The 23,346-nt window shown below is 45.4% G+C and overlaps 1 protein-coding gene across 1 annotated transcript in view; it reads left to right on the top strand.

Moving 5' to 3' along the window:
- Positions 1–23,129, top strand: part of IQCA1 (IQ motif containing with AAA domain 1) — a 172,123-nt gene extending 148,994 nt beyond the window's left edge. The window contains exons 17-19 of the mRNA XM_036858051.1: positions 7,820–7,997; positions 15,510–15,748; positions 22,662–23,129. Coding sequence (XP_036713946.1) covers positions 7,820–7,997; positions 15,510–15,748; positions 22,662–22,793 — 549 coding nt within the window. The 3' untranslated portion in view covers positions 22,794–23,129. The remainder of the gene's footprint in view (positions 1–7,819; positions 7,998–15,509; positions 15,749–22,661) is intronic.
- Positions 23,130–23,346: the final 217 nt, after the last annotated feature.

The following is a 23,346-nucleotide window of genomic DNA, read 5'->3' as shown; positions in this document are numbered from 1 at the left end:
TCCACCCAGGGCGTTGGAGGGATTCCAGGAACGCTCTTCGAAAAAAATTCTCACCCACAATGACTAGCTCCACCCTCGAGGCCTCCACCTCTGGGCTCAGGCCCTTTAGGAGGTACAGTGTGGAGGCTCGTGCAGTCATAAGGAGGGAGGCAATGGAGAAGGCCAGGTGGCAGCGATGGCTCCCGGGTGCAGAGCTGGGCACAGGGACCCCTAGGGCTGCTGCGACAGGCAGAGGACACCCAGGAGGCACAACGCGTAGGTCAGGAAGCTCCTAGCACCCTGGGAGGGAGGCGGCCTTCCCGTGTTTTGCAGGAGAGGACAAAGGCCCGAGAGGGCGCACAGCTGGTCAAGTACAGTGCTGGGACTCAGAGGCAGGACCCCTCTCCTTGCCTGGATGCAGGTCCAGTGTTAGCACTGGCTTCCCGGCTGACCCTCCACGCTTCTACTACACCTGCGTCCTCCCTCCTCCCCTCTTCAACCCCCAGGCTACTTTAAACCACATCCTGAAGACTGCCCGTGGGGCCCTCAGGTCTTAGAGGCAAATGTGTCAGGCTCCGGAGTCCCCTGGACCCTGACCACCCCTGCCCTCCACGTTGTCCTCAACACCCAGCCCCCAGGGACTTGGCAGATGCCTGGACAGCGCCCTCCCCCTCCCCTCCCAGGAGGAGGGCCCTCCTTTCCACCCTCTGAGGCTGGAGCCGTGGTCAGCTGTTGGTGTGTGAGGTGAACGCAGTAAGGAATGAGGCAGGACGGGCTGCTGCTGCGTTTTCTGCTCCGTTACCCCCGTGACTCCATCCAGCAGGAGCCCTGCCCACGTGACAGTAGGGCCTCCGCGAGGGAAGCGCTGGCTGGGTTGGAGCTGGCTTTTGCCATGGTTTACTGGAGCTGGCTGCAGAAAAGCAAACGGAAACTGCCGCATGGGTGTTAGACACTAATTTGAAATTGCCCACAATGATAAGGTGGTGTGGGGCTGGCAGGTCCAGCGGTCGGGGCGGCTGAGAAGGTTGCCAGGTGATGGTGGGGATGTTGGCTGACATGATGGATGAGCACACCAGTCTCATGCATAATGGACGCGGCTCTGAACCGGAACAGGGGTGGCCCAAGTGCAGAAGAGTGTTGGCTGAATGTACTCACCTTTCATTTCCATCCCCTCCTGATGGGACTCGCCATCAGTGAAGATGTCACTCTGGCTGCGGCCCAGGATCAACATTTGTTATCCAAACAGGCTAATTAAGTTCGGGCATCCCTGCCATTGTCAGGAGACACAGACAGCAATATCATCTCCTGCCTCAGAACAGGCAGGACTGCACCACTGTCACCATGGCAACCAGGCTGCTGGGGATGGGCTCAGACCTTGCAAGCGTGTGTCTGCCCCCACAGAGTAGTAGTCTCCAGTCTCACCAGGGTCCTGGGGTCAGTCTTTCTTCCACCGGTCTTTGGGCAGCTCCATGTGCACCCCACACACGCCCCAGTCGCGGCCACCACCTTGCGTTGTTCTCCATTAAGCTTCTTAAAAGACTATTCTCACCATCCCCGCTCACTCTTCAACCCGCCACTGTCCACTTGATGCTCTCCAGCTCCATGGAAACTGCTCTCACAAAGTTCTTTGAAATCCATTTCGCCAGTGGGCCCCAGCTTGTAAAACTCTGTCCTCCCTTAGCCCCCATAGCCTTCTCCTGGTCTCCTCAGACCCCACCAACACTTTCTTATGTGTCTCCTCCATGCACTTCTACCCACCCCTTAAATACAGTGGTGCTCACTGAGACTCCATCTCAGGCCCACAGACCTTTTTGCTCTCCTCGCCCTCCTTGGGCACCAGCTTAACAAATCACCCCTAAGCCAACGAGTGCCCCCACTCCATCACCAGCCTGCAGCTCTCCCCTGAGGCTCAGGTGCAATCACCCGACATCACCCAGAATCGCCCATGGGATACCTCCCCCACAATGCTGCCAACTCAGGCAGGGCCTGTCCAAACTCCTCCTCCATCACCACCTACCACATGACCCTGCCCCTCCTCCTGCCTTTTCAAAGGGTTACGTTTTTAGTATAACAACTTTTCATAAGAGAGCTTTGGATCCACCCTGGTAAAATGAATTCTGAATATCTCCAAACTCTCCAAGCCTTGTCTAAATGCAGTGGATTTTTTCCTGGCACAGGTGTAGATATTCCTATAAGGAATATTCTTCCAGAATCTCAGCAGAGGTCTTTCCTCAGCGGCATGAGGCCTAGGAGGCAGCTCCTCAGAGATGAGCAATTGACGTCTCATCATCCAGTGCAGTGGAAACTGGGGGAGATTTTTACACCGTCATTTTCAGCTCCATTGGCAATATTGCTAGTTTCCTTCAAATCATAAAGCCCCCAGTTTTTATGACTCTCCTTTAGAAACCTTTCTCTTCAATAGAGCAGACCTAGCATTGATTTCCTACCAGCACTTATATTTCAAGCACTTGTCAGACAGACACATTATGCCATACACCCCTCATGGCATCCCTCCAGGTTAGGACCTATGATTATTCCCATTTCTCAGATGCAGGGACTAAGGCTCAGAGAAGCTGAGTAACCTGCCCAAGGTCACACATCTGTTAAGAGCAGAGCCAAGACTGGGATCAGATCTGTCTGACCCAAAGCCTGTGCACTGAACCATTTGCTACATCATCTGCCTGTTATTATGGAGTTTTTTTCCTTGAGCTTTTCATTTTTGCAGAGAGCCCGACCCCTGAGGGAAGTTCAGTAGCAAAGTCAAGGCCCACCAAACATGCCTCCCTATCCTAGGCAGCCCAGAAACATGGGTCTGAGCAAAGGCAGGCTTCTGCAAAGACCTGGGGTAGGGGTTGGGGAGCCACCCCTTCGAGAGCAGGTTTCCATCCTTATGCCCATTTCCGGGATTTCAGGGAGTCTCATTCTGGGTCATGCCTCTCCTGTGCTTTGCCCTCTTTTAAGCTCCTCTGTTGTCCCCAACCCCCATTCATGCTTCCTGGGAGGAGTCCTGCAGGGCCGTTGTTCCCTCCTGATAGAGCCAAGCAGCCTCTGGACTTCTGTGAGGGCAGGAGGAAATGATCAGAAGCTGCCTGGTGATCTGGCTTCAGGCCCAGCCTGTGAGATTTATTTTGCTGTAAAAATCCCATCTCTTTCTCTGCTGTGAGTTACATTACAGAACGTCCCTTTAAACTGAATCCAACAACACAGAAAAAGGATTGTACACCATGACCAAGTGGGATTTATCCCAGGCTTAACATCCAAAAATCAATTAATGTAATATACTATATCATTAAAAATAAAGGACAGACACCACACCGTCCTCTCAACAGTTGCAGAAAAAGCATTTGACAAAATACAACACCCCTTCATGATTAAAAAAATAGAAAGAAAAGGAAACTTCCTCAGCCTGATAAAGGGCAACTACAAAAAAATCCACAGCTGACATCATCCTTAATGGTAAAAGACTGGATGTTTTCCCCTTAAGAGCACCTCTTCTATCCAACATTGTATTGGAGGTTCTCACCAGGGCAATCAGGGAAGAAAATTAAGTAAGGCATCCATATTGAAAAGGAAGAAATAAAACTATATTTGCAGATGACATGATCTTGTATACAGAAAATCCTAAGGAATTCACTAAAGCAGTATTAGAACTAATAAACTAGTTCAGCAAGGCTGTAGGATAGGATATAAGATCAATATACAAAAAGCAACATTTCTATACACTGGCAATGAAAAAATTAAAATTAGAATTAAGAAAACAATTCCATTTATAATATCCAAAAAATCGGAATAAACTTAACAAAAGAAGTGCAAGACTTTACTCTGAAGACTACAAAAACATTGTTGAAAAAAGTTAATGAAGACCTCGATAAATAGAAAGATACATCATGTTCATGGATTGAAAAACTTATTGTTAAGATGGCAAGAATCCCCAAATTGATCTACAGATTCAACACAATCCCCATCAAAATTCCAGCAACCTTAGTTGCAGAAATTGACAAGCTGATCCTAAAATCCATATGGAAATTCAAAGGACCCAGAATAGCCAAAACAATCTTGAAAAAGAATGGAGTTGGAGAACTCACACTTCCCAGTTTCAAAACTTACCATAAAGCTGCAGCAATCAGGACAGTGTGGTACTGGCCTGAGGAGAGACATATGGGCCAATGGAATAGAACTGGTCCAGAAATAAGCCCTCACATTTACAAAAAAATTGACTTTTTTGACAGAAGTGCCAAGACAATTCAATGGAGAAAGAATAGTCTTTTCAACAAATGCTGCTAGGACAATTAGATTGCCACCTGCAAAAGAATGAAGTTGGACCCCTACCTCGCACAGTTAACCAACAATGCACCACAGACCTAAAAGCAAGAGCTAAAACTATAAAACCCTTAGAAGAAAATAGAGACATAAACCTCTGTGACCTTGGATTAAGCAGTGGTGTCTTGGATACAACATCAGGAGTACAAGCAACGGAAGAAAACTTAAACTGAATTCATCAAAACTGAAAACTTTTTGCTGTAAAAGACATCAACAAGAAAGTGAAAAGACAACTCAGAATGGGAGAAACTATTTGCAAGTCATTAATCTGACAAGGGACCTGTATCTAGAACATATAAATGACTCTTACAACTCAATATTAGAAAGACAAGTAACCAATTTAAAAAATGGGCAAAGGATCTGAATACACATTTTTCCAAAGAAGGTATACAAATGGCCATTAAGCACGTGAAAAGATGCTAACATCTTTAGCCTCCAGGGAAGTAAAAGTCAAAACCACAATCCGATACCACTTCACACCCACTAGGTTGGCTAAATAAAAGGAAAAAGTAAGAAAAACAGACAATAACAAGTGTTGGTAAGGGTCCAGAGAAACTTAAATCTTCTGCTCTCTGCTAGGATTGTAAAATGGTGCAGACACTTTAGAAAACAGTCTGGCATTTCTTTAAAAGGTTAAACATAGAGTAACCGTAAGACCTAGCAATTCAATTCCTCTGTACATACCCAAGAGATATGAAAACATTAGTCCATACAAATCTTATACACAAATGTTCATAGCAGCGTTATTCACAACAGCCAAAAAGCGTAAGAAAAACAAATGTCCATCAACTGATGAGTAGATAAATAAAATGTGGCATAACCATACAATGGATGTCATTCAGCAATTAAAATGAAGTACTGGGCTTCCCTCGTGGCGCAGTGGTTGAGAATCTGCCTGCCAATGCAGGGGACATGGGTTTGAGCCCTGGTCTGGGAAGATCCCACATGCTGTGGAGCAACTAGGCCCGTGAGCCACAACTACTGAGCCTGTGCGTCTGGAGCCTGTGCTCCGCAACAGGAGAGGCTGCGATAGTGAGAGGCCCGTGCACCGCGATGAAGAGTGGCCCCCGCTCGCCGCAACTAGAGAAAGCCCTCGCACAGAAACGAAGACCCAACACAGCCAAAAATAAATAAATAGATAAATAAAAATTAAAAAAAAAAAAATGAAGTACTGAAACACGCCACAACATGGGTGAACCTCGAAAATGTTATCCTAAATGAAAGAAGCCACACACACACATAGAGACACATATTGAATGATTCTATTTATGAAATATCCAGAATATACAAATCTGTAGAGACAGAAAGTAGATTAGTGATTGCCTAGGATTGCAGAAGGAGGTTGGGGGAAAATGGGCAGTGACTGCTAATGGTTGGGGTCTTTTGGGGGTGACGAACATGAAAACGTTCTAAAATTAATTGTGGTGATGGTTGCACAACTCTGTGAATATACTAAAAACCACTGAATCATACATTTTATTTTTTTAATATTTTAATTTTACTGGTGAATCATACATTTTAAATAGGTGAATTATATGGTATGTGAATTATATCTCAAGAAAGCTGATCTATACCATAATAATGATATAAACATAATAATAGATAACATAGTATAATAATAATAGATATTTTAAGTCTTCTTTGCAGCCCTCAATCGCTATAGGCCCCTAAACAGGAAGGGAGTTGGGGGTGGGGCAAGCAAGGCCCCCCGCACATCCCCTCTGAAAGGCAGGGTCCCCAGAACAGGGGGAGGAGCAAGGTTCTGGAGTCACTAACTCCGTGCTGGCAGCTGGGGACCGGCTCATGAACTCTGGGTCGCGGACATTGCTTGGCTTCCTTGTGCCTCAGGCCAGCATCTCCGGGGTGAGGGTGAGGACGGGTCCCTCTCCTGGGGTGGCTGTGAGGATAAGGTGAGAAGGTTCATGTCAGGCACCGAGCGAGACCCCTGGAACACAGGAAACACGCAGTAGATGCTACCAGTACTACAGAAGCAGCCTGGGCGTAAGAAGTAATGAGCAAGGCAGACGGGCTGGGAAGTAACAAGCTGCCCTGTCCTGTAAGGTCAAGGCAAGCCCCCAACCGCACGCCTCATTGGAGCCAAAAGTTTCTGCAACTTCCCACTGGGCTTTCCTCCGAACGGGCCCTCGGCCCGGCGTCTTGCTCTTTCTCATCCAGTATCTTCCCTGCACCCCGTCAATCCAGACATGGACCTGGGCCTTTCTGTTGGAAAAACAAAAGGAAGGAGGAAGGGGTGCGACACTGGGCCCCCTGCATGGCCACAGCCCATTCCCTCCCCCTTCCCTCCCCGGCGTCACCCACCCAGCTCACACCGGCCCTGCGGACCACACTCCTAACCCCACCCTCCCCGCCTCTGCCCAGCAGGCTGCTGTCCCAGGCCTGACTCCCAATTCCACGGGGCAGCCAAAGGGCCTCCCAGGGAACAGATTCCCCAGCACACGAGTGTCCTTGTCCCAAAGGCCCTGCAGCCGTTCACAGCTCTGTCACCCCCCTGCCTCCAGTTTCCTGCCATTCGCTTTTATTCTCGAGCGTGGAATTTATCCCACGCCCACGCCTTTCCCTAGATGTTGCCAGCCCCTTCCTGCGGGCAGACGTGCGGGGCTGTCGTCCGGCCAGGTGTGCAGGACACACAGGGCCAAACAACAGGCGACCTCATCTCTATAGAGCAGCTCACATGTGCTGGGGCGGTTCCAGGAAAGCCCCAGGATAGATGGGATCTTTAACTCTCTGGCTCAATTGCCCCTGAGCCAAATGGGAGCAAAAAAGGCCCAGATTGTTATTGGGTGTCTCTGTGGAGGCCCCCCCCATCACCCCTAGCCACTTCGTCTTCTCTTGCTGCACTAGTTGTGGTTGATTTAAAGCCCGTGCGTTGCCATGGCAACGTGGCCAAATCTGCCACGCCCCCCCCACCCCACCCAGAGGCCAGAAGTTATCCTGCCTCGGGTACCTCAAGCCTTGCTCCTGTCCCTCATTAGTGCTGAGATTATACTGAAATAATACAGATTCAAACTACATCCAAACTGCTTCAGAGAGAAGTTTCACACTCTTATGTAACCAGCTGTTTTCAGATCTGAGATCCAAGACCTTGGTCCTCATTGTCACGGCCGTCGGCAAAGGAAGTCTTGAGTTCACCTTCAAAACAGCTCAGAGGAACACACTGGAAACCAATTCTCAATCCCAGCCAGCTTCCTTCCACTTGGAAATCCGCCCTGCTTCCCATTCTTAGGGTTAAGATGCTAGAACGTTCGGTCAGGTGCTTCCTTCCTTCCCCCTTTCCAAATCTGAACACCGGATTTAAGGAGAGGAAACGCCAGCACCTCAGACCATGCAAACCAGGAACCACGTCCCGAGACCCGACCCGGAACAAACTCTAAGCCAGTGTGTTTGGGCATCACTTTTTAGCAAATGTTTGCCACAGTGCATCCAAGGCTATATTTTCTTTTGTTCTTAATTCTTGTTTTCTTTATGTGGGCTCATTTTTTTCCCTCTCTCTTCCTCCCAGATGGAACCTAAGCGCCTGAAGAAACAGCTTCCCAAAATCCTGAAACTCCTGAAACCAGATGACAGGATTCTGATTGTGGGGACAACACAGCGACCTTTTGACGCTGAACTTCAACCTTTTTGCAAAGTTTATCAAAAAATTATTTTGGTTCCCAGACCAGACTATGCTTCCAGATATGGCAAGTACCCCTCACCCCTTCCAGTATGCAGTAACCGAGGCTGGGCCGTCCGGTGTGGGCTTGCAGGCATGTGGGCTTGAGCCGAGAGGGTGGCCTTCCTTCGTCACCCAGTGACCATCAGAAGGTGATGTAAGTCCCAGTGCCCCAGGACGTCAGCCGAACTCCAAGCCATAAACATAAACACCAGACCCCAAGATCAATAGATCTCTGTTCTGTTGTTAACATAATTCTTTTTACCCAAGACAAAAGGAAACTGGCCAGGGATTATTATTTTGAGCCCTGAAGGAGACAAAAGCCCCTGTGGGTGAGAATTTTTCTTTTGACAGGTAGATTAGGGTCACTCAGCTTGTCCCCGTGGTGGTGATGTCTTTCCCATGCAACAGCATTTCTTTTCACCTGGTCGATTTTTTTTTCCAGGCTCAAAATACTAGTCCAAGAGAATGTTGATTTACTTAAACACTAAATACAACAAGAGCTTACTTTTTTCCATTTTTTTCCCTTGGATAGACAGATTCAAAATCACTTCTTTTGAAACCTATTTTTAAATGGGAACAATACAAAACAGTGACCCTGGGAGGCAGTGCAGTGAAATTGGGAAGAGCCACGGCACGTGGGTTCTGACGAGACCTGGTTCTGATCCTGGCTCTCCCACCGAATAGCTGATGACCTTGAGAAGTAGGCTGACGTTCTGAGCCTCCATTTTCTCAGCTATGAAGTAGGAGAAGTGTTCAGTTCACGGGGCTGTGGTGACCCTTATATGACATAGCTAGAATGTCCAGCACCATCTCAGCTCCCGGGGAGCACGGGTGGAGGGGGAGGAGGCGGTGCTGGTGGGCGTGGAGGAGGAATATTTAAATGGCACGTTGGTAAATGGCCCAGGGAGCCGGCAGTGGTGCTGGTGGTGCTTTCCAGTATCGACTGCTGTGTGACAGACCTCCCCAGTGGCTTGAAACCACAAAGTACTACGCCTCTCATGGTTCTGAGGGGCCACTGGGCTCAGCGGGGGACTTCTCCCCGAGGTGTTTCATGATGGCGCAGTAAATGGCGGCTTGGACTCCAGGCATCTGAAGACTGGACGGGGCTGGACATCCAAGACCATTCCCTCCAGGACTGTGTTGTTGCTGGCTGTCAGCTGGGAGCTCAGCTGGGGCTGGTGATCAGACCTCCTATACCTGGCCCCTCCTCGTGGCCTTGCACAGCACGGCAGCTAGGTCCCCAAGGGGAACATCCTAAGGGGAAATGTTTCAAGAGGTTGAGGCAAAAGCTGGAAGGATCCTTGTGACCCAGCTGCAGAAGTCACACAGAGTCACTTTCACCACACTCTGCTGGTCAAGAGAAAGTCACAGGGCCAGCCCAAGTTCAAGGACAGTGGGCTACACAGCATGTGAATACCAAAGGTGCGACTCATTGAGGGGTCGTCTTGGCCGCCCATGGTAGTGGTGGTAGATTTGGTTTAGAGATGATGACGGTGGTGTTGGAAATGGTGGTGATGGTGACCGCAGCCTGGAAGTGATGGAGATGCTGGTGGTCATGACCGCAGCCTGGTGGTGATGGAGATGGTGGTGGTCATGACCACAGCCTGGTGGTGATGGAGATGATGGTGGTCATGACCACAGCATGGTGGTGATGGAGATGGTGGTGGTCATGACTGCAGCCTGGGGGTGATGGAGATGATGGTGGTCGTGACCGCAGCCTGGTGGTGAGGGAGATGATGGTGGTCGTGACCACAGCCTGGTGGTGATGGAGATGATGGTGGTCATGACCGCAGCCTGGGGGTGATGGAGATGCTGGTGGTCATGGTGGCGGTCGTGGTAGAGGACATGGCGGTAGCAATGATGTGGTAGCCATGGTGCATTGCTGATAATAATAAAAACTATTAGGTCAGACTTGGTTTCTATTAATCCTTCATTAGTCACAATAGCACCACCAAAACAGAGAGGATATATGGTCCTTTCTGGTTGATCTTAAGTTCCTGGTCAGTGTGATTTGCTAGAAGAACAACCCTTTACTCCCCATACATTGTAAACTCTTAGCTTATTAGCCACTCAGTTTGCCATATGCATTCGTTTCTGTCTTGATAAAGTGTGATCATAATCACAATGTTATATGCAAAGCACAGGAAGACTTTGGGCCCAGTTATTTCTCCACCCATCTAGGGACTTCTCCATCTTCTGGGGCCTACAAGCCCTCCACTGGATCCTTTGCGACCAGCCAGCATCAAAGGAAAAGAAAGAAAGATAGTATAAATGATCTCTCAGGAGATTTAGGGACCAGACTGAGGAGGGGCCAACAGTTCTTCTAGCCACATTGGCCAGAATGAGTCACGAGGCCCCACCAAGGTTCAAGGGGGCAGGGATGTGTAGTTTAGCCAAGGAAGGAGTCAACACAGAGATGGGTGAGCACCAACGTTCTCTGCCCACTACGGAGGATTCCACGCTCCTGGCGTCATCAGAGCTTTCCCACTCTCATGCCCCTTGGGTAGATTCTCTCTGTCTCTCTGTCTCTCTGTCTCTCTCTCTCTCTCTCTGTATTGTATATATATTTTAAGCTATCTTAATGGAATAAGGTAGAGTATTATTAATTTTCAGGGGCTAGAACATTATTCTTGACTTTGAACAGTTTCTATTGTTTGACAAAACCATAGGCCCTTTCAAAATGAAGCTATTGATGTATAACAAGGACAGTTGTGTTCTTTTGATAAAGTGCCAGGCCTCTCTAGGGACTCAGATCACAAGACAGATTCCAACTTGAATCCCCTCACGGCAGCATCGTGGGAGAGGAAGGAGGAAGCATCCCTTCACCTGTGGGCGGATGATAAACCTGCAGCAGTGGTCATCTTGGGCCCAGGGCTCTGTCCACTCAACCACATGTGTCTCACATATTTCTTTCTCGGTGGGTGATTTGTTCAGGCTGCCATTCTCGCCAACATCATAAATGCTGTCCAGCGTTTCCTCCAGTGACCTTGAAGTTACCATAGCCACAGTGGCTGGGACATCTATCTTAAAGAAAGACTATTCCTGTCTTTGCAATGATCAAAAATGGTCTCTTGGGGCTTCCCTGGTGGCGCAGTGGTTGAGAATCTGCCTGCCAATGCAGGAGACACGGGTTCGAGCCCTGGTCTGGGAGGATCCCACATGCCGCGGGGCGGCTGGGCCCATGAGCCACAATTACTGAGCCTGCGCGTCTGGAGCCTGTGCTCCACATCAAGAGAGGCCGCGATAGTGAGAGGCCCACGCACTGCGATGAAGAGTGGCCCCCGCTTGCCACAACTAGAGAAAGCCCTCGCACAGAAATGAAGACCCAACACAGCCATTAAAAAAAAAAAAAAAAGCGGTCTCTTGCAGCCTGTAAAGCCTGGGCTGCAAATCCATAACTTGGGCCCTTGCTTGTCCATCTGTCTGCTGGCAGCAGAGGGCCAAAGGTGCATGGAACACTCACGATCCAACGTCTCAGACTCTCCAGGCGGTGCGGGGGAGTGACGGGGCTGAGAAGAGAAGGGTAGATCAGCCCAAGGAAACACGGTCCTTAAGGTTTACCAAATATAATTCAACATCTACCTCCTTTCCCCAAATAAAGCAGTTTCCTTCAAAATGTCTCTGCAAAGAAAATCCACCCCCAGGTTGATTAATGCCATGTCTAGTCCCCAGAAATCCCTTTGGGCTTCCTTCTCTCCACGTTCCTCATGCCTCCTCCTGCCTCTCTTCCCCGGGGTCTGTTCCGCTAATAACCCGATTCATCACAGGCCCCCCACCTTGGACCCTGTGTCTGCTCAGAGGGGTCCAGCCCATGTCTTTCTTTTTTTTTTTTTTAAACATCTTTATTGGGGTATGACTGCTTTACAATGCTGTGTTAGTTTCTGCTTTATAACAAAGTGAATCAGCTATACATATATATACATTCCCATGTCTCCTCCCTCTTGCGTTTCCCTCCCACCCTCCCTATCCCACCCCTCTAGGTGGTCACAAAGCACCGAGCTGATCTCCCTGTGCTATGCGGCTGCTTCCCACTAGGTATCTATTTTACATTTGGTAGTGTATATATGTTCATGCCACTCTCTAACTTCGCCTCAGCTTACCCTTCCCCCTCCCCGTGTCCTCAAGTCCATTCTTTACATCTGCGTCTTTATTCCTGTCCTGCCCCTAGGTTCTTCAGAATCTTTTTTTTTTTTTTAGATTCCATATATATGTGTTAGCATACAGTATTTGTTTTTCTCTTTCTGACTTACTTCACTCTGTATGACAGACTCTAGGTCCATCCACCTCACTACAAATAACTCAATTTCGTTTCTTTTTATCAGCCCATGTCTTTCGATTTTTCTGGAATTCTAGACAGCGGAGGCCAGAAGCTCATCCAAATCACATTATTCACCCTCTTGTGCTTTTGCAAAATCCCAAATAAAAATGAATTTTAAGAGACTATGTCGTCTCAAGCACTAGCCAGGATAGAATCAATTGGGAATGCCAAAAGCAGAGAAGGGGCCCCAAAGACCAGATTCCTTTCAGCCTAAAGAAGGGGAAGGGGATGTAGATTAGTCTGAAGAACTGAGAAGCCCTCTACATCCGAGAAAGGAAGGTAAAACACGGCAGTAGGTCCAGAGAGCCCCTCAGCTGCCTTGAACCGTTCTGTAGCCCTGGCCTCTGGTCCTCACGGCCACGCCCATTGCCAGCCCCCAAGCCTGTTGTGCATTTGTGCCCACCCCCCCCTCCCCCGCTGGACCAAAGGCTTGGCAGCCTGCTTGTGGCTCCAGTACTGGCTGTGGGGCTCCCACTGCAATGAGCCACCAGGCTGGAGCTCCCTCCACGCCTGACTCCCCTCTTTGCCCCAGAGCAGCTATTTAAGGGCCAAGAACCCATGATCTGGTGGCTTTGTAAAAGCAGTAGAAGCTGTTCTTTTAAAGGCTAGTAAGTCTAGTTCATCAAACATGAGAAGGAAGTCAAGCCTGATTCTCTCTCCCCTTCTCTGGATCTGGAGATGGCTGGGGGCAAGTGGGCAAGTCCCACCACAGCTGTGACTGCACCACCATTAAAAAATGATGAGCTTGGGGAAGTCATCAATATTTTAGGTATTTTGACGAAGCTTGACCAAGACTTTACACAAATATCATACATGTTCAGTGTCAATAGGGTGTTTACATGTCCACACTAGACCAGAGTAATTGTCGTTTTTTGCATCACTATTTTTTTATTGGAGTATAGTTGATCTACAATATCGTGTTAGTTTCAGGTATACAGCACAGTGATTCAGTTGTATGTATATATGTATATTCTTTTCCAGATTCTTTTCCCTTATATGTTATTACAAAATATTGAGTAGAGGTCCCTGTGCTATACAGTAAGTCCTTGTTGGTTATCTGCTTTATATATAGTAGTGTGTATCTGTTAATCCCGACGTCTGCGTCACTATTACTGAATCTTGACTTGCAGGGATTTTTGTGTTAAAATACAAGGAGGCTGTGACTTTCATAGCTTAACAGGGGGGCACGGGAGAGCCAATATTTGTCGCTGGGAAGCCCTTAGCCCTCACTGTTTGTCCCCTCCACGCTGCAGGTAGGAATTTCACCCACGGGTGCCCAAGTCTGAAGCTGCTCTGGGTTCCCAGCCTGGGGTATCTACCGGGTCCTCAGGTTTAGGGGTTCTCACCAGTGACTGTCCCATAAAACGTGTTCCCTTCTCAGCTCCCAGAATCACCACTCAGACCTGTTCGCACACTTCTAGATGTTATGAATGAGGACAGGAGACAGATGACATCCCAAGGGATGGAGTCCTCTGGTTGTTGTTGTTGCTGTGTGTTTTTACCACGGGTTGTGTCTCCTCATGTCTAACTCTACAACAGTTGTACTTAGATAAGGGTAATCCTCCCCTGCTCCAATCTGTCTTTTACACAGATATGCTTAGAAATACTCTGTAGTTTACTTTGTGTTAGCTTTTATAATTGATGTTTTACTGAGCATTAGGAAACTTTGGTACAAAGTGGAATGACTTGATAGTAATAAAATTACAGAAATAACAGTAATAAAGCTACAGAAGAGAAAGTGTCCACCATATGCCAGAACAGTTTCTTCCAAGTGATTTGTACACATTCTTGTCCTCATTTCTCATAGCAGCTTGAGAAGTAAATCTTTCTACTCCCACTTTTACTTTAGATGGGTTCAGGTTCAAATAAACCCACCAAGGAAGTAACAGTGTAGACGCAAGAGGAAGATGTTGCTTCAGGCAAATTTGGGGGCCCCCGTGGCCCTTGCTGGTCTCACTGCAGCTTTCAGCCCTTGATGGTTAACCTTCCACCGTTGGAAGACACCACAGGCCCCATGATAACATGTACCCCTTCCCAGCAACTCAGCTCACCTTGGGGCCAAGGATCCCCCACCAAGGAGGACAGTGGAGGCGCATTGTTGGAATAACTCATGGCCCCAAAAGCCAGACTCTGATGTGGGTCCTAGTTACGTTCCAAGTCATTCTATCCCTTGACAGTCATTGGACCTTTTCATTTCATCAGGTATTTTTGGATCAATGTATTTGGACGATGCAGTCATGTCACACACCTGACGGTGCTCAGATCATGCAGTAATCTTCAGTTTTTAAAAACTGTTTCAGATATTCCTCAAAGAAGGTCAAAATGCTCTAGAGACATCTGGCCAAATCTTCTCAGTGCCGCGGGTGGTTCTGATACGGAAGACCTTACCCCTGCCTGCATCCTTCCTCACTGTCTTCATAGAACTAAACACACCACAGCAAGTCTCATTTACTTCCCCGGAGCCTCTCTTGACAGAATAGACATAGTTCTCAAAGTGTAATCTCATCTCAAATGTTGTATGGGGACCATCCTATCTCTAAGGTTAAGTAAACATCAGGGATAATTTCATAATTCATCTTCACAGCGTCCCTGTGTTCTAAGTGAAATCTCCCGGTTACCCCAGGTCCCACTGACCCACACAACAACAGGACACCCATCTGGTAGATCTGTTCATCTGTGCATGTTTTTCCATTGTTGGGGGCAGAGAATAAAGGGTCCAGTTGCTCTGTCTAATAGGACATGTGGGACAGTGTCTTACACCCAACGGGAACTGAGCGCTGCCATAGCTGATAGAAATTGGACTCTGCATTCCAATTCCACACATAAAAATCATGTAAGAAATGAACTTTATAGCTCAAACATACTTAGCCAAATGCCATAGACACCCACGTAAATTTCCAATTTTGGAAGATTTTGAACATCTTGGAAGGTACCGCCCTAAAACTATACTGACCCTAGTTTAATTTTTCGTTGTCAGTTCAAGGGGCTCGTAGTCTGTAGACCTCAGGGCCATCGATGTGCATCCCTTACGGTTGAAAATCACTCGGGGCAGAGCATTTGGTTCTGTGGCTTCCTGCTCATTTGAATTACAAATTGGAGCAGACCTCCGCTGCTCTCCTTTCTTGGTGAGCCGCAGCTTTGTCCTGGGAACTGGGTTAATGCTGCTTTCTCTGTGGTGACTCCTGTTCTCTGTCTTTTCCATCATTTTGGATACAACAGTTTTGTGGAAAGAGATCATTCAGCGCAACGGCGGAGTCATCACTGGTGCCTTGAGTATCAGTTGCCTGGCAAAGATCAGCGACGGCTTCACGCAGGGACACATCGTCCAAGTGGTGAAGGAGGTGCTCACGGAGCGGAGAATCCGGCAGCAATCTCACAAGCCACTCACCGCCGTCGAGTTCGTCACGTCTCTCACCAGCATGAGTCCCGTCTACCAAGAGGAAGAAGAAAGCTTTAAGGTAAACGCAACGCCTATCTGGCCAGGTCCTAGCAGCAAACACTTGTCACGTCACCTCCTCCCTCCAATCTCCTGGGTTTCATGCATTTGGACTCTACCATACCCGGTAAAATTTAGAAACTCGAAATTTTGGGGCCACAATATTTTTCTGGCCTTAGCAGGAAAGCACATGTCTTCCAAATTTTCAGAAAATTATGATCCATGACCTTATAAATGAACAGCCAAATTGTAGAATTGAGTAGCAGCTTCAAAACCATTGGATTTGCACACACACACACACACACACACACACGCACGTCTCTTGGTTCTCACTGATTTTTACTTCATAATCACATAATGGAACAAGTTTTGCATGGAAAAAAACATTCCCTAAACAGTGTACTTCCAGCCAGTGCTGCTTTTGCCCCATATTTGCGCTGGTACACTTCATCTTCCAGTACACTTGCGATAGGAAATCACAAGAAAATTCGCCAACATTTAGTTTTCGTATTTTTGAACACACTCTGACATGTTCACAGAACTTTTTAGATCTGGAGGAAACTTTGAGAATTAACTCTTCCATATCCCTCGATATGGGAGGAAAAGAACTAGCCAAAGGTGATGTGCCTTTTCCAGGCACAATCTGTTTTAGAGCCTTCGTCCCCAAGGCCCAGGCCAGCAGGCAACCCCTCCAAATCCTTTTAATAAGAATGAGTACAGCTGTGTTCTCTTTCTGAACCTAAAGGTAGTTTTCTTGGCCAACTGGAAACAAAAGGGAGGAAAACTGTATCCATGCAATTATATCCACCACCATCTTGGCCATGCAGTCACCGGAAAGAGAGCTGGAATTCCCGTTCAAGCCTCTTGTCTCTGAAAGCCTGCTTGGGATTAGGAAAATTCCCTCTACGACGTGTCACTTTTCCACCAACTGTAGAAACTGTTTCCCTTCTGCTTTGCTGCTGATGCTTCAATGAAGGTTGAAAATAGTCTCAATACTGATCCCCAAAATAATGATCTGCACGAGGGTTGACAAACTTTTTCCAAAAAGGGCCAGATAACAAATATTTTAGGCTTTGAGAGCTATGCAATCTCTGTCACAACTGTTAAACTCTGCATCATGGCTCAAAAGCATCCAGACAGAGAACATAAATGATTAAGTATGACTGAGTTCCAATAAAACTTTATTTGCAAAAACTTTATTTGCAGACCAGATTTGGCCCATCAGCCATAGTTTCCTGACCCCTGCTCTAGAAAAACTCAAAAGAAATATTTCCAACTCCAGGCTGGAGATTTTGCCAAGTGTCTGAATCAGTATACTTGTTAACTATTTAAACCTTGTTAGTATTAATTGCAAATATTCATCCTCTTCAAGCGATATATCCTTTTCAGAAATCCCTAGGTTATTTCTCCTTTCTAAAATAATGTTTCTCCTTATTTTGAGGAACTAAGCTTAGGTGTTAAAATCTATGCTTTCTCTTAGCTGGGTTTTTAACTTTCTGAAATGATCTCTAGAAGTTTTTCTATCTGTTACAGGTGCTTGAGGTCCAATAACTGGAACCGATCACACTAAGCAAAACAAGGAAATGCTACCATTTTATAACCTGGGATGAGAAAGCATATGCTTCTCACATCCATTCTTGGCACATTTGATCACTTTTTTCATTTTTCAGGGAAACGAAATCATTTTACCACCATCACCACTAACCCCATCCCCCCCATCCATTTCTTTTTTTTTTTTTTAACATCTTTATTGGAGTATAATTGCTTTAAAACGGTATGTTAGTTTCCGCTTTGTAGCAAAGTGAATCAGCTATACATATACATATATCCCTGTATCCCCTCCCTCTTGTGTCTCCCTCCCACCCTCCCTATCCCACCCCTCTAGGTGGTCACAAAGCACCTACCTGATCTCCCTGTGCTATGCAGCTGCTTCCCACTAGCTATCTGTTTTACATTTGGTAGTGTATATATGTCCATGCCACTCTCTCACTTCGTCCCAGCTTACCCTCCCCCATCCCCGTGTCCTCAAGTCCATTCTCTGCGTCTGCGTTTTTATTCCTGTCCTGCCCCTAGGTTCTTCAGAACCTTTTTTTTTTTTTTAGATTCCATATATATGTGTTAGCGTACAGTATTTGTTTTTCTCTTTCTGACTTACTTCACTCTGTATGACAGACTCTAGGTCCATCCACCTCACTGCAAATAACTCAATTTTGTTTCTTTTTATGGCTGAGTAATATTCCATTGTATATATGTGCCACATCTTCTTTATCCATTCATCTGTAGATGGACACTTAGGTTGCTTCCACGTCCTGGCTATTGTAAATAGAGCTGCAATGAACATTGTGGTACATGACTCTTTTTGAATTATGGTTTTCTCAGGGTATATGCCCAGTAGTCAGATTGCTGTGTCCTTTGGTACTTCTGTTTTTAGAAGTGGACATAGTAGCCATGTCAATTTTGGGTCATCGTGTTTTGGGTCATCGTGTTTTCATTGTCATTTGTTTCTAGGTATTTTTTGATTTCCTCTTTGATTTCTTCAGTGATCTCTTGCTTATTTAGTAGTGTATTGTTTAGCCTCTATGTGTTTGTATTTTCTACAGATTTTTTCCCGTAATTGATGTCTAGTCACATAGCATTGTGGTCAGAAAAGATACTTGATACAATTTCAGTTTTCTTAAATTTACCAAGGCTTGATTTGTGACCCAAGATATGATCTGTCCTGGAGAATGTTCCGTGAGCACTTGAGAAGAAAGTGTATTCTATTGTTTTTGGATGGAATGTCCTATAAATATCAATTAAGTCCATCTTGTTTAATGTATCATTTAAAGCTTGTGTTTCCTTATTTATTTTCATTTTGGATGATCTGTCCATTGGCGAAAGTGGGGTGTTAAAGTCCCCTACTATGATTGTGTTACTGTCGATTTCCCCTTTTATGGCTGTTAGCATTTGCCTTATGTATTGAGGTGCTCCTATGTTGGGTGCATAAATATTTACAATTGTTATATCTTCTTCTTGGATAGATCCCTTGATCATTATGTAGTGTCCTTCTTTGTCTCTTGTAATAGTCTTTATTTTAGAGTCTATTTTGTCTGATATGAGAATTGCCACTCCAGCTTTCTTTTGATTTCCATTTGCATGGAGTATCATTTTCCATCCCCTCTCTTTCAGTCTGTATGTGTCCCTCGGTCTAAAGTGGGTCTCTTGTTGACAGCATATGTATGGGTCTTGTTTTTGTATCCATTCAGCCAGTCTATGTCTTTTGGTTGGAGCATTTAATCCATTTACATTTAAGGTAGTTATCGATATGTATGCTCCTATTACCATTTTCTTAATTGTTTTGGGTTTGTTATTGTAGGTCTTCTTCTCTTGTGTTTCCTACCAAGAGAAGTTCCTTGAGCATTTGTTGTATAGCTGAATTTTGTGGTGCTGAATTCTCTTAGCTTTTCCTTGTCTGTAAAGGTTTTAATTTCTCCATAGAATCTGAATGAGATCCTTGCTGGGTAGCGTAATCTTGGTTGTAGGTTTTTCCCTTTCATCACTTTAAATATGTCCTGCCACTCCCTTCTGGCTTGTAGAGTTTCTGCGGACCCCACATCCATTTCTGCTTCCTGTCGTATCTCCAGGACTTGGCACAGCACCTTGTCCCACCTAGATGTTCAGTTAACTTGTTTAGTGGCAAATGGATTGAGCAGATGGATAGATGGAATGAAACTGTCACTCTGCCGAATAATGTGATTCCATGGCTGTAGTTGCTGGTAATCAGGTCTATCATTTTCACCCTGAGGAATTTCACCCAGCTGTGCTTCTGACAACGTGTCAGACTAGGGTCTTGCAGATTCTCCAAACACATGTACCTGCACAATGGACATGATGGAGAAAATATTGCATGATAATGATGTAATAGTTATAATAGTGTTAGCTAATACTTATGACTATTTATGTGCCAGACACCCAGTTAGACTCAGTTAGACCACACCATTTACCCTATTTTGCAGATGGGGAAACTGAGTTATAGTGAGGTGTAGTAGGCAGAATATTGGCTCCCCAAAGAGGCCTACATCCGAGTCCCTGGAACCTGGGCCTGTGTTAGGTTACATGGCAAAGGGGAATTAAGGTTTCAGATGGAATAAGTTTGCTAATCAGCTGACCTTAAGACAGATTACCCTTAATTATCCTTGTGAGTCCAGTGTAATCATAAAAGTTAGAAGAGGGCACAAGAAGAGAAACCAGAGAGATGGCAGCGTGAGGAATCACTGAGACTCCAGGTAGCACAACAGTGCTAGCTCGAAGGTAGAGGTGGGGCCACAAGCCAGGAAAGCCGGTGGCCACTGGAAACTACAAAAGACAAGGGGACAGATTCTGCCCTGGAGCTCCAGAAAGGAACACAGCCTGCAGACACCTTGATTTTAGCCCCATGAGACCCATTTTGGACTTCTGATCTACAGAACTATAAGATAATGTGTTTTTTTAAGCCATATGGTAATTTGCTGCAGCAGCCAAAACAAAACAAACAAACAAAAACCACAAGAGGCAAAATGACTTGTTCCAGGTCACACAGCTTAAAAGGAGTAGAGCTAAAATTCAAATCTCACTCCAAAGCCAATTTTGTTGACCACATTCCATACTGTGCCTCAGTAAATTAGGAGTCCATCACCTTAAGTACTTGGCCACCTAACCTTACGTTGAAAGGTGAGTCAATGCTAAAAGAAGAATGAGAAAAATCCCCAAGTGCCAGAAACAAAGATAAATCTCAAACACAGGGACAACCAGATGCCTGGCATGTAGCATAGAGAGAAATAAATGATAGAAAACAAAAAAAGATTAGGAGTGTAGAAGATAAAATGACAAATCTGCTGCTTCTATGACTGGATCTTTGATATCCCAATATCACCAAGGAGCATTAGCTTCTAAACACCCTATAAGTCCTGGTTCTGGATGTGGGTTTAGAGAACCACGTGGAAGCAAGTGCAGTACTGCTAGGGAGGTAGGTATAATGAGAGAGAGAGAGAGACCAAAACAAATCTGAAAATCAAAATTCCAAAACATTTTGGAAATCTAGTGTTACATACAATCTTCAAACAAAAATGATTAACAGACAATAGTTTAGGGCTTCCTGGTGGCGCAGTGGTTGAGAATCTGCCTGCCAATGCAGGGGACACGGGTTCGAGCCCTGGTCTGGGAAGATCCCACATGCCACGGAGCAGCTAGGCCCGTGAGCCACAATTACTGAGCCTGCACGTCTGGAGCCTGTGCTCCACAACAAGAGAGGCCACGATAGTGAGAGGCCCGCGCACCGCAATGAAGAGTGGCCCCCACTTGCCACAACTAGAGAAAGCCCTCGCACAGAAACGAAGGCCCAACACAGCCATAAATAAATAAATAAATACTTTAAAAAAAAAGAAAAGAAAAGACAATAGTTTAAACAAAAACATTTAGATTAATATGATTAAGATGTTCAAGAAAATAAATGAAGGCATAACTTCCGTTAGAGATGCACACAAAGTTTTGAAACAAAGACAGGCAGAAATGGAATAAAAACAGATAATTAAGAAAAAAATCACAAAAAGAAAGCTTTGAAATGAAACATAAGGTACGTAACATAAAAAGCCAAAAAATAAAAGAGGTGTGAACACTAGACTAGACATGGTCAAAGAGCAAATTATCAGACTGGAGGATGGTCCTGGGGAGCTCCCCCCAGAAGGCAACATAGAAAAATAAAAACATAAAACCTATAAACTGCAAGTAAGAACCTTTGAAGACACTGACACCCAACTAACAGCAGTTCTAGAAGAAGAGAAGAAATGTCAGAGAAACAATTATTTGAAGAGATACTTGCTGAGAATTTTCCTTAATTAAAGACGTGACTTCTTAGGTTAAAAACAAACTCCACATGACCAGCAGAACACATGAAACAAATCTACACCTACATGCATTATTGTGAACCTAAGAACAAGGCAACAAGCCAGTCTTAAGATACCAGATTACCTGCAAAGAAGCAATTGGGAGATCAGACGTCTCCTTGGCAAAAATAGACACCAGAAGAAAGTGAGAGTATATCTGCAAAGTGCTGAGGAAAAATAACTGTCTACCTAAAATTTATATCCAGCTAAACTAACATCCAAGAGATCAGAAAAAATAAAGACACTTTAAGACACACAAAGACTGAGATAGTGTCCTACTCACACACTTCAGAGTGCAGTTTGGAAATATCAAATAAAATTGAAGATGCTCATGACCTACAACCCAGGAATTCTATTTCTGTGTATATGCCCCAGAGAAGTTTTCTCATTTGTGTATAAGGAGATATAAAAATTGTGAATTTCAACACGGTTCATAATAACAAAATATTGGAAATGACCTATATGTCCGTTAATGGGAGAATTGATAAATAACTTGTAGCATAGTCATTTAATGAAATGTTATAACCACAGAGCTTGTAAACCAAAGTGTTTCTCAGATTTCAAATAAATGTGAAAGTTGAGAAAAATGTCATCACAGGGCCAGTTGCAATCATTAAGTGCTTTGGGGTATTTTGGCTCCAGTATTTCTGCCATGTTTTTAACAGTATCCCTCAGTCCAGCTGCTGGTGGCCTTGTCTGAACCATGGGGAGCCATTCACATTACCAAGAAAACCCACACCTTCGGGATAGAGCAAGATTCCCAGGAAGTCAGGTGACTTAGTTGGGAAGGGTCGTTGGTTAGATCTGGCCAGTGATCCTCCTTAACTGTTAACTCCTTGAGATAGAAGTTTCAAATTGTATAGAAATAGAGGTTGGTAACCCACGTAGAAAGAATTTGTATTGAACATACACGAAATGCCCAACATTTAATGGCTTCTTGCCCCCTTCCGTTCAGTGAGCTTTTCTTTATTTTTAAGGGCATACTAGTGAATTCACATCATTTTGATATTTTCCTGAACGTCTGTTCGATTTCAGGACTGGTACGCCAAGACCCCTATGGGTAAAAAGCGAGCCTTGGCATTAAAAGGAGATAACAAAGAAAATGATGAAAAGGACAAAGGAAAAGAGAAGGAGAAGAAAGGGAAAAAGGAGAAAAAGAAAAAGTAATGCCTCTCTGAGGAGCCAGGGATGGAGGTGGGCCCGACTCTCCAGGGAGGAGATTGACCATTGCCTGTCTGAAGACCCACACTGATGCCCTACGTCCACCAGCCCTGCCCTCTCTCAGTTAGATCTTTGTAGGCTGACCACCAAGTTAGTTGTGCATAACAAGTGTTTCTAGAGCTTGTGATTATTTCTTAATCTATATAAAGTTTGTATATAAGCAAAACTCACTCTTCACACACTCCACGATCTATCCCAGTTGGACACGTCATCTCATCGGTACTAGTTGCTAAATTTAAATTTTGATAGTTAGAAAATAATCTGGCAACTAGTAAATTCAGTCATCGGTACTACTAGCTTTATATTAATAATCTGTATATTATCTCGCACATATTTTAATAAATTAATTCTTTGCTCTATTCATATATTCTATATAATGGAGTAAAAACTTTTTCTTGGACTGACTCAGTAATTTGGTTTCTGGAGCTAAAAAGGATCTTTTAAATGAACGCTTTCAATCTTCTGACTTTGAAGATGGGGAAACTAAGGCCCAGGGTCC

The sequence above is a fragment of the Balaenoptera musculus genome, chromosome 7 (assembly GCF_009873245.2).
Source record: "Balaenoptera musculus isolate JJ_BM4_2016_0621 chromosome 7, mBalMus1.pri.v3, whole genome shotgun sequence".
Classification (NCBI taxonomy): Eukaryota; Metazoa; Chordata; class Mammalia; order Artiodactyla; family Balaenopteridae; genus Balaenoptera; species Balaenoptera musculus.
Note: the sequence above shows the minus strand (reverse complement) of the source record. Positions and strands in the feature narration are given on the sequence as shown.